The sequence below is a fragment of the Nicotiana tomentosiformis genome, chromosome 6 (genome assembly GCF_000390325.3).
Source record: "Nicotiana tomentosiformis chromosome 6, ASM39032v3, whole genome shotgun sequence".
In the NCBI taxonomy this organism is placed as follows: Eukaryota; Viridiplantae; Streptophyta; class Magnoliopsida; order Solanales; family Solanaceae; genus Nicotiana; species Nicotiana tomentosiformis.
The window spans coordinates 79,058,681-79,070,876 of NC_090817.1; the positions used below are offsets into that span (position 1 = coordinate 79,058,681).

General features: G+C 38.5%; 1 protein-coding gene across 1 annotated transcript; it reads right to left on the reverse strand.

The window, feature by feature from the left end:
• Nucleotides 1-1,298: 1,298 nt before the first annotated feature.
• Nucleotides 1,299-2,825, reverse strand: LOC104108922 (probable protein phosphatase 2C 25). The gene is made up of 2 exons (XM_009618074.4): nucleotides 2,036-2,825; nucleotides 1,299-1,930 (listed from the first exon to the last, which is right to left on the reverse strand). Exons 1-2 carry the CDS (start codon nucleotides 2,750-2,752, stop codon nucleotides 1,589-1,591), a joined length of 1,059 nt encoding a protein of 352 aa, XP_009616369.2. The 5' UTR covers nucleotides 2,753-2,825; the 3' UTR covers nucleotides 1,299-1,588.
• Between the last annotated feature and the right edge of the window lie 9,371 nt (nucleotides 2,826-12,196).

Genomic DNA, 12,196 nt, shown 5'->3' on the forward strand with positions numbered 1-12,196 from the left:
AATATCTTTTATCCATCATTACATCTCAATTTCAACACTAAGAAGAGATGCGAGAAATCTATCAAATACCTATAAATAATGTATTAACCTGATATAAGATGTTTATACTGTATGGGGTGAAATTGGTCGATAACAATTGGTCAAATGGCGAGATGACACGTGAAACCGAAGACAGGCAAAAGACGAGTTAGCAAATAACTAGTACCAGGTAAGAAGGATGTAACTGGTACGGGATGGATCCCGAAGGAAGCATAGCCGATAATAAAGATTTAAAAGTTTGACATCAGGTAGCTTTTAATGAGCAGACGTTACAGAGAATATCTGTATTCAAAATCAATCGTTGTGCACCCATAAATGACGCTTTTATTCTCATTCAAGAGGACCTTGATTTTAGGATCTTGTCCCCCCTAAGTGTTGGCTACAAATAGCAAAATTAACAACCATTGTAGGACAAAACATTCTGCACACAAAAGTTTTAGTCTACTATTTTACGCTCAATCTAAACAGTTTTATCATTGCTTTATCACTGCTTTTACTTTTGCTCCCGGAAAGACCGAGCTCAGAATTAGGCTTGCTATCTCCTTTAATTTCAGTCGTTAATCTTATTTTTATTCTTATTTCTTTATCATTTTTGGATCAAATCGATTCGCTTGTCTATAAACCATGCTATAAGTTTAACTGTACCGTTTTACGGGTAAATATATACACCATATATACTTTTATACAATATTATATATTGTTATACAAAATAAATCCTATCAATAGAGCTTTACTGGTTTTTCTTCTTCTTCTTCCTTGAGCTTCTTCTGAAATTTCGCTCAAATCTAACTCAAATATACTCTAAATCACTTCAAATTTAAGTTTTGAACTACTCTTGATGTTTCCCATCGACGGGAACAATACCGAATGATGTAGTTTGATAGCGGACTGCATTTGGACATCTTCACTCCATTACAAGACCTAACTTACCTACCAAATCTCTTTCTTATGCTATAAGCACTTGTTTGATCAAAAATAAATCTGCAATTATTAAGCTTTTTCTTTTTTATTTTTACTTTTGTTTTAACTTATTGCTTTGGTCTTTAATGTAATATATCATATACAAGCAGGCAATGAGTCAAATGCAACAATAAAATCGGCTGCATCGTCAATTTTGTTGAAATAACTCAGCTAATTAAATATCTGAAAAAGAATGAATATTGACACACCATTAGAGGGGGGAGGGGCCGGGGACGGGGACGGGGACGGGGTTGGAACTAATGAATATGTTAAAGCAAGTGGAAAATGCTGTACCAGAATTGAAAGACAAGAAACTCTTACATACAATGCGAATTGCCAAGATAAAAAGATCAGAATATGTACATATCTGAAGTAAAATAAACATTGTCTAATGAGCAAATTGATAAAAGGGGGTTTTGCCCATAAAGAATTATCAAAACAATTCAATTAACAGAGGTAAAAGCTCATACTAGTGAACTATTTTTCTTGTTATAATCTCTAGCTAGCAACCGTGTGAGAGTCAGTAAAGATAGATTTCCTGTAAGCTGTTGTTATCTTCCTAACCTAAAATCTAAATAGGGGAATTCTGTCAACAGAATCTTCCCAGTTGAACTATCATCACACTTGTATCATCAATAGAACCTCGCGAAATAGAGAGGTCAATTAGCTTTCTACAGGCTGACAATGACTGATGCGTAGTGATACCAGTGCACAATGGCCGAGCAATATCTACTGCTTCCTGATTGCTAACCTTATCCCATAAACCATCAGATGCAAGGATTAAGAACTCCAGTTCAGGATTAAGCCCAAGAATCCTTGTCTCAGGTTCTGCAGTAACCCATTGTTTAAGACACTGATCTCCAATACCTCTTGATACAGCAAGAGATCCCTGAATTCTCCAAATGCCGCGACAACAATCTACATAGCCACCCTACATAACACAAAGCACAAAAAGATCAGGACGAGTTTAAGTTCTATGCAGTGACAAGTGTAAAAAATAAAATATTCAGGTCATTTATCATGTCAAGCTGCTTACCGAAGCCTCAATTCTATCCTTCTCATCTTTTCTTGAAGGCCGATGATCAGAAGTCAATGCCTCAGCAACCCCTCCTCTGCTCACAACAGCACGACAATCGCCGGCATTGGATATTACTAAATTGCCATTTCGGATCAATGCAGTTACGCAACACGATCCACCTCCAACTTCTTGGTTCAGAAATTCAGAATCTGTTTTCAAATAACCGTTTTTCACCGCCACCTTAATTTCATCATCTGTTGCGGTATTTCCTAGTTCGTTCATAATGTTCTTTTTCAAATTCTCTGCTGCATACTCTGCTGCTTTTGCTCCTCCATGTCCATCAAATATACCAAAAACGCCCTGTTTCGAATCTGCGTGAAGATTGACCGTTGCAGAGTAACGATCCTCCATTGCACTTTTCCTTCCCCTTTTACAGCAAACAGAATACCCATCACCCTCAGCCTCCACCAAATCTGCCACTGCAGTTGGTGTTGCCGGAATATTCCCGAAAATCATAGAAAAAGCAGGAACATCCAACCTAGACGGTCTCTTCCTCTTCAAAACCGTAGGAGAAGTAGAAACAGAACAATCGGTCGAAGCTCTAATAAGGGAACTTGGTAAAGGCTTCTGAAGACAAAGAATCCGTAAAGGCGATGACGAAGAAGAAGAAGCGGGTACCGGAACCCTAGACGGTGAGAACACCGGCGAGTTTGATATGGCAACAGTACAAGACATATTTCAGCGGCTGTTTTTCCCGATCTCTCTCGTTAATGTTCGAATCGTTTTTCTGTGTTTTGTATTGTGAAAGAGGAAAAGGGAGCTATTTATATGTGCAGATGATAACTTGTAATAGTGGCAGACTGGCAAGTCAAAAGTATTGGGGCCAGAGTGGAAAGTTTGGCACAAAGTCCATCCCGTGTTTTAAGAGCGGTGATTTTATTATGCTTTTGACCATTCCTTTTGTGCACAGGTTTCCCTTTTATAATGTCTATTTTGCCGAAAAGATACTTATTTGATACGACAAAAGTTATTTTAATGAAAGCCATATTTGAAAAAAAAATATAGTACTATAATTGAAAAAATTTATACTGCATTAAAGATCATAATATTACAAACTGAAGAGTGTTTTCGATGAAAATATCGTATAGTTAATGTATGGGTTGAAATGTGCCTCGATACTTGAGATTAAGCAGTATCGAGAAAGGAGTCGACCGAGATCGACCAGGAAATGACAAGGCCCGTGGTCGAGGTGCAGAAGATGGTCGATGTCAAACATAGTAAACATAGCTGTAAAGGCTAGTTTATTGGGGCAGGATATTAAAGAGAATATTGTGTTAGATATTCTTTGTATCTGTACTATTAAGATTTATTTGGGGTATGTCCCATATAAATAGGAAAAAAGGTAATGAATAGAGACACGTGATATTCACTTGATAAGAATACTTTTCGGAAGAAGATTCTCTCTCTATCAAAGATACAAATATTACCTTTTTATCAACATTCGCATTCATATTATTCCATACTTTTCCATCATATCCGAGAATAGTTCGTACATTCTAAGATTTATCTGTCACGCATCATTATTAGGAGTAACAATCATCCAACTCATTCATTATTGGGTGAATCATTCATTCTATTTACTTAAATGTCATTTATTGTTATTTATTGCTAGTTACAAGGTGTGTGATGCATGTGTGAAAGAGAAGCAAGTCAGGTCCTCCTTCAAGCCAAAGAAGTAAGTGAGCACCTCAAGGCCACTGGATCTTCTCAATATGGATCAGTGTGGACCTATAAGGATGACCAGTAGAGGAGGAAACAGGTTCACATAGACCTTGTTCCTCAGAACCAAAGATGAAACCTTTCTAGTCTTTGCTGCCTTTGTGAAGCAGATTCAAGTGAAGATGAGCCATAATGTTGTAAGCATAAGATCTGATCATGGTTCCGAGTTTGGCAATGCAAAATTTGATGAATTCTGTGCTGAAAATGGTATAAGTCATAACTTTTCAGTTCCCAGAACACCCCAACAAAATGGTGTTATGGATAGAAAAAATAGGACTCTTGGAGATATGGCAAGGACGATACTAATTGATAGTGGTGTACCAAAGAGATTTTGGGCTGAAGCAGTGAACACTGCCTGCTATCTGATAAACATGTGCATGATCTAAACAAGACCCCGTATGAATTGCTAAACGAGAGAAAACCAAAGTTGACTTACCTGATAACATTTGGTTGCAAATGCTTTGTTCTCAATAATAGTAAGGAAGCGCTGGGAAAATTTGATGCCAAGAGTGATGGAGGGATTTTTATTGGATATTCTTCACAAAGAAAAGCATACAAGGTCTACAACAAAAGAACTCAATGTGTAGAAGAAAGTGTACATATAATCTTTAATGAATCACACCACTCAAGTGAGAAAGATTAACGTGATAATAATGATCAAGATGGAGAGCATTCGAAAATTCCTGGAGAAGTCATTGATATGGCAAACAGGAAGGCAGAACCTCCAGCTGATTCAGAGAAACCTGGTCCCTCCATTACAACAATTGAAGCAGAAAATAGAGTTGTTGATGTTGTGTAAGGCACCCCTGATGCTGAGCAGAGAAGTGGCACTCACACTTCCATGGATGCTAATGATAAATTTCACACGGCGGAACCTGACTCATCTCACCATGAGACTCAGGTATCCAACTGGAAGCACAAAAGCTCACATCCTCTCCAGAATGTAATCATTCCTCTGGATTTAGGAATTCAGACTAGATCAAAGACAAAAAAACATGTTTGCTTTCTCAGCTTTCCTATCTCAAATTGAGCCCAAAAATATCAATGAAGCATTGAAAGATGCTGACTGGATTGCTGCTATGTAAGATGAACTCCATCAATTTGAGAGAAACAGTGTGTGGCACCTGGTTCCCGGACCTTCGGATAGAATAATTATTGGAACCAAGTGGGTATTTAGAAACAAGTTTGATGAGTTTGGAAATACAACAAGAAACAAGTCCAGGTTGGTGGTTCAAGGCTATAATTAAGGGGAAAGAATTGATTATGATAAAAATTTTGCTTCAGTTGTAAGGATGGAAGCCATCAGAATTCTCATTACTTTTTCATCTCATATGGAATTCAAGTTGTTCCAAATGGATGTCAAGAGTGCATTTCTAAATGGATATTTGAAAAAAGAAGTCTTTGTCAAACAACCATATGGTTTTGAATGCCATGAGCATCCTAAACATGTATTCGAGCTCGACAAGGAACTATATAGATTAAAGCAGGCCCCTCGTGCATGGTATAAAAGGTTGTCCAGGCTCCTTCTGGAAAATGGTTTTACTAGTGGAAAAATCGACAACACTCTTTTTCTGAAGAAAAGAGGGAGGAACCTGCTAATTGTGCAGGTCTATGTTGATAACATCATCTTTGGTGCAATAAATGATTCCTTGTGTGAGGATTTTGCCAAGCTTATGGGTTTGAAATGAGCATGATGGGAGAAATGAACTTCTTCCTAGGTCTGCAAGTTAAGAAAACCTCTAAGGGAACGATGATAAGTCAACAGAAATACATTAAGGAGCTTCTGAAGAGGTTTGAGATAGAAAGTTCAAAGACCATTGATACTCCTATTGCCACAGACACTCGTCTAGACATGGCTGAACCTGGTTCCCATGTGAATGAAACCATGTATCAGGGCATCATTGGTTCACTCTAGTATCTAACAGTCAGCAGACTTGACATTGTGTTTTGCGTGGGGTTATGTGCTAGATTCCAATCAAGGCCTAAAGAATCTCATTTGAAAGATGCCAAAATAATCTAAGGTATCTCAAAGGAACGCAAGACCTGGTTATCTATTATCCCTCAGGAGATAATTTTAACTTAATTCGATAGATTGATGCTGATTATGCTAGTTATCTGGTGGATAGAAAATGTACATCTAGCATGGCACAATTTTTGGGGCCATGCTTGATTTCATGGGGTACAACAGAAATAAAACTCTGTTGCCCTCTCTACTGTAAAAATTGAATATGTGGCAGCTGTTTCCTGTTGTGCCCAACTGCTGTGGATCATGCAATAATTAGAAGATTTTGGTGTGTTTTCTGACTGTGTGCCACTATTGTGTGACAGTACAAGTGCCCTCAACATGGAAAAGAACCTGATTCAACATAAAAGGACAAGACATATTGATGGGCGACATCATTTCCTCAAGGACAATGTTGAAGAGGGTCCCATCTGTATGAAAGTTTTGCAAAACAGAGGACCAGGTAGCTGATATCTTCACCAAAGCATTGAGCAAAGAGCATTTTGTAAAGAAACGATTGGAGCTAAGACTGATCAAATTGAACTGAGAACCTGGTCCCTCAATGACTGGCTATGAGACTGGTAAGGTAAACTGCTAAAACGTATTTTCTGGCAATTTCTAACTCAATTCTATACCGTTACAGGTAAACACACATGGAAATTACAGGGTAAACAAGCAGCTAATGACATTGCAATTTGGTACGAGGATGATGCTCATATTTGCTAAATCAGTCAGGGAACCGATTCCCTTGACTCAGGTTAGTAGTTCCTCTTACACTCATACGCATTTTGAATTGCTAAATGTGTCACGTCATTAAATGTGTCCACCCTTTTCCCCATACCTTTTAAGCCCAAACGTCACAACCATTTCAAACCGACCGTCTAGGAGTCTGTCGCGTCCAACTGTAATCGATCCCTCCTTCCCTCTAAATAACCCCAAAAGATATGTCTCTCTCATAACTATCTACATCAAAGCCATCAAACTCTCTTCTTCTCTCCCAAAACCCTCTCTTTCATGTCTTTACTCTAAAAACTTCACCATGACTTCTCAGAAATCAGAGTCTCCTAAAGTCACGACTGACATTCCTACTGTGTCTTCGTCTTACAAAGCACAACAGTCTGAATCGGAGTCTCAACCTTCACCCATTAAAACCCTCATCTCCAACCAACCGCAACCTACTGTCTCTTCCCCGACTCTACCAATTTCTGGTTCCCATCGTAACCGGAAAAATCAAACACCCAAGAAGTTTGTCACTTCCATCTCTCCCTCTGCTACGCCGGAAAAAATGGAAGAAGAAGCTGGTGGAAGGGGAAGAAGGAACATAGGTCTCGAGTCAGCGGGTTGAGGAAGCAACTGATGCAAAGAGGATGTTGCTAGTCTTGGTGAAGCATCTGGTGCATCTAACACCCTCTTTGTCCCAACTTTTGATCTAAACAGCCTATCACCATCAGGTAATGCCTCTCTAGCTTCTATTGATTCTGCATTGTTGGAAGATTTGGAGGAAAAAGAAGCCATAGAAAATATGTTGCTTATTGATGCTGAAGGGAGTCTGGTTAGGGAGTATGTGTCATGTGATGTGAGTGCTGGGCCTCAGGGTGGACGAAAAAGGGAATGAGAATAGAAATGGGGACCTGGTACCTGAAGGTGACTTAGTACCAGTTAGTAATACAGGGGAGCCAACATAGGGACCTACTCCTTCTGCCCAAGAGGAGCACTCTGCTCCTACTTGGGATGAAACTCAATGCTCCACTAGAAAGCCCCTGGACAGTACCAACCCTATTCCTTCCCCTCATCTTGATGCAGTCCCATTAGATTTTGTGATTTATGAGATGAAATCTCTGTCTGAAGAAGAAGATGATGAAAGTGAGGAGGATTATAATGATATTCCTGTAGGCCAGTTTATCGCTGCTAGAAGTGGTAGGACAACCTCTAAGGAGCATGTTCTTAAAAGACCCACTACTAGGTAGCAGAAGAAAGAAGCCCTTAAAATGCTTTGAAGAAGAAGAAGGAGAAAAAGAAGAGAAGAAGATTGGTGAAGGCAGAAAAATTAGTGAATGGGGAGGATCTTCCTCCGGCCACTGTTGTGGATGTTGAGGATGAAGAGTTGAATGAGGATCTTGCTTCCCTTGTTCTTAAATCCTCTAAGAAGTCTGTGCTTGTGAAGTCCAAGAAAGTATCATCTATGAAAGGTGAGAAGAAGGAGTCTGGTGAGAAATCTAAGTTTGGTAGGAAGGAGAAAGGTGTTGAGAAGAAGAAATCTTACAAGAGAAAGGCAAGTGACAATGAGGAACCTGGTTCTTCCAAAAGAGCCAGAGTGGAAGTGTCTGAAGTTGACAGAAAAGAAAAGCTAAAGAAGCAAAAAGTAAAGTGGGGCAGAGTGTTTGATGCTGCCATTCTTGACATGTCAGGCATGAAACAGCTAGTTGAAATTTGTAATTTTCAGAAGTGGACTCATCTCTTTACTATTCAAAGTCCAAAAGTCTATGAAGAGGAAGTTCACAGTTTCTACGCTGATTTATTCACTGTGGAGGATGACAATATCTACCTGAAGATCAATGGAGTGGATTTTGTGATGGATGAAGCTATACTGGGAGTATCCTGGATGTACCTACAGAGGGGCTCTCGTATGCTGAAGGGACTTGTTCCTTAGATTTTACTAAGGTTATTCTAAAGCCTAGGCTGTTCAGCGAGGGGAACAAGTGCACAAGAAGGCCCTGCTTCCATAATACCAACTCATGTTTGAGATGGTAAACAAGGTTCTGCTCCCTCGAGCTGAAAGACGTTCCATTGCATCAATAGCAGACATATTCATCCTGGAGGCATTGGATAGATACACTACTATCAACTTGCCTGGAATCATGATTGAACATATGAAGAAGGTGGCAGACTTCAGGGATGGGAATCATGGATTGCCGTATGGGTTCCTGATCACCAAAGTTTTTGAAAGCAAATGTTCTCAATGACTACTTTGGAGGAATGCGAATGTATTGACAAGAAGGGGGAGTTGGCAGCAATTCTACGATTTCTCAACTGCTTGATGCTCAGACTACTGCTAATGAGGAGATAAGGAGGTTGAAGTCTAGGAATGTCATTCTTGAGGGATAACTCAGTCAAGCCAAAGATGAACCTGATTCTAGCAGTGCTCAGGGTGCAGAGGCCACCCACTTGACGGCTGAAAATGCAGACCTGAGGAAATAAGTTGAGAGCAGATAATCAATGAGCAGTGGCCTGCAAATGCTTTAGTGGATGTTCTTCTCAAAGCCCTTGCCCGTTCATCCTTCCTTCTGTCTTTCAGTGCCCCCTAAATTGTCTCCTTATTAGTGTCTAGTTTATCAATGCTTGTCTTAGTCCCAGTGTCCTATTTTGATATGGTGTCCCCATGACTGTGGTACTTTAGTTTGTTTATTTTGTGGATGTTTTGTAAATATGCTACTACTGCCTATGTTTTCTTCTCTTTTTAATTAATGAGCATCTCAGTCCTTCTCTATGCATGTTATACTCTTGTGTTATATTTTTAGTTATGTTGTGTGCACACAAGTGGCATGAGTTAACTTTGAGGGACTTCTTTTTGCCTTTACTTGAAAATATTCTTTTTATGATGCCAAAAGGGGGAAGAAAAATTGAAGGGGAGAAACAGGTTCTTAGGGGGAATATGGCTAATCTGTAGGGGGAATCATATGGAGATCTGGTTCTCAGGGGGAACTTCAATTCTAAGTTTGTCATCATCAAAAAAGGGAAAATTGATAAGTTATGTGCCTTTGTGTTTTGATGATTTAATAAACCTCATATGAGAATCAGATAGGAAAATCCTCTCTGTGCTTAGAACAACAAGTTACATGTCTGGCATAAGTTCCAATGATATCGGTGAAGGGAACAACAGAGGGAACAAATGGCTATCAGTTCCTCCGGTCACAGTACAAATCAACTCTTTGCAGCTATTAAAGTTGTTGCACTGCAGACACAACAGTGCAACATTCACTGTTGAAGCATATTGTGTACCGGATACTTGCTTGCATCATCCTAGTGACCACACATATATATTATCAACATGAGGCAAGGAATTACATACACTTGCAAAACCTTAAAACATTATTCACTCTCAAGTGTGCAGCCGCCCTCATTTACTTCAAGGCTTGAAGAACAAAGTAGCAACAGAACAAAGGACCAGATCCCAGCATTGAGTACATCGAGCGTCCCTAGTATTGGTGTATCTTTATTAATGTTATTCACTTGTAATTTCTGCCTAGCTTAATTAGAAGTATCTCGTAGGATATCTTTGTAAACCATAAACCTTGTGTTTGTGTTTGACTAGAGTTAGTCAAAGTGGTGAGATTTGTAATAGAGTTATTACAAAGAGGCTTGCAATATAGTTATTGCAAGTAGGTAAGGGATTAATAGTTTAATTCCTAGGTTACAATAGGTTATAATCTAAAGTTGCTCAGTTAGTGAAATTGAAATCCTACGAGTGTAGGTCGTGGTTTTTAATCCTGTGAGCTGAAAGTTTTTCACGTAAAATACTGTTGTGTTATTTACTTACCGCTGTGTGCATATGTTCTGTGGGAACTGATAGAGGATTAGGTTCTCTACACAGTTTGGTGGACTCTTAGTTTTCACCGGTACTACTAGTATTTTACTTTTGCTACCATGCAATTCATTTTAGGAGACACTAATGTTCACACTAGTGCAGTACTTGAGATGACTGATTGACTATTACATGAGTTTATATAGTTAGAGTGCTTAACAATAAAACTGAATTGGCATTCACGTATGTGCTGCTAATGAAAGATATTATTTGGTATTCACTACAAAAAAGGTTCAGTTTGCAGCGGTTTTAATGCGTAGGTTGTAGCAACCTCCGCAAAATACATCAAAATGCAGAGGTTAGGCAATCGCCACAAACTGTATCAATTTGTGACAGTTATTTGTTTAAATTGCTGCGATTTATTTAACCTTCTCATTTTTATGAAATTCGCGGAGCTTACTAGTCAAGAAAACTACCTCAAATTGAGGTATGTTTGAACATTTTGGTTTTTAACTAAGTGGTTTATTTAATTATTTATTTAATAATAAAGTTATCTAAATGCAAGAATAGTAATTTATATAATTCAAACTCAGGGACAAGAGTGAGTTGCTCTAGTGGTAAGCACCTTCTACTTCCAACCAATTGGTTGTGAGTTCAAGTCACCCCAAGAACAAGGTAGGGAGTTCTTGGAGGGAGGGAGCCGGGGGTCTATCGGAAACAGCCTCTCTACCCCAGTGTAGGGGTAAGGTCGGGTAAGGTCTGCGTACACACTACCCTCCCCAGACCCCATTAGTGAGATTATACTGTGTTGTTGTTGTTGAACTCAGGTCCTAAGTGCAATGATAAATCTCATTTAACGGTCCAATAGTAATTACTTGTGAGATAAATTAATTTATTTTTATAAGTTTTAGCTCTTCTTTATCTTCAAATTAAAAAGTGAAATACTTTCAAATGTTCAAACTCCCTATTAGGAAAATCTCTTTTACAGAATTAAGCCTACTTAAATTACCCTCCCTCTCACCATATCCCTTCTCAACGCAGTTCCCTTCTCCCCAATGATGTTTTCAAGCAAACAGCAACACCCATTTTAAAAATAATCTCAAATCTTAGATCCTGGTTTGGATTTCAAACTCAAATAAAAACAAATAAAAAGTGTAATTTTTTCCTAAATAAATAGGACGAAGCTTCATCTTAAAGGACAAACACAAAGTCGAATCTTTATTAGTTGGCACCCCTTTATAACTTATATCTTTGCTACTCTTTCTCCTTTTCGCAGTCTCTTCGTTTATATACGAACGAATCCAACTTCATAGAAAGTGCCTAAAAAAAGAGATAACGATTAGGCTAAATTAATTAACAAAACTACTCGCATTACTTGTGCTTTTTACAAACATTTTTATCGTTGAATCATGATTACTTAATGTGTCAAATTACCTCAAGACCGTACCTAATTACTTAGATATCCAGTGTAAGCATTTAAGTATTGTCAAAAAAGGGAGTCCAAATTCACCTACTAGAACTCCAGAGTTGAAGTTTGATAGTGGACTGCATTTGGACATCTTCACTCCATTACAAGACCTACTTACCTACCAAATCTCTTTCTTATGCTATAAGCACTTGTTTGATCAAAAATAAATTTGCAATTATTAAGCTTTTTCTTTTTTCTTTTTTCTTTTGTTTTAACTTATTGCTTTGGTCTTTAATGTAATATAATGGTGCACCTGTTGAACATCATATACAAGCAGCCAATGAGTCAAATGCAACAATAAAGAATTTCAAAGAATGAATATTGACACACCATTATAGGGGGGAGGGGCCGGGGAGGGGGTTGGAACTAATGAATATGTTAAAGCAAGTGGAAAATGTTGTACCAGAA

Bases quoted from the DNA above. Each gene is read 5' to 3' on its own strand.
- LOC104108922 (XM_009618074.4), bottom strand. From the start codon at position 2,752: ATGTCTTGTACTGTTGCCATATCAAACTCGCCGGTGTTCTCACCGTCT. The intron at 1,931-2,035 runs GTAAGCAGCTTG...TGTGTTATGTAG, and splicing joins AGGATAGAATTGAGGCTTCG to GGTGGCTATGTAGATTGTTG.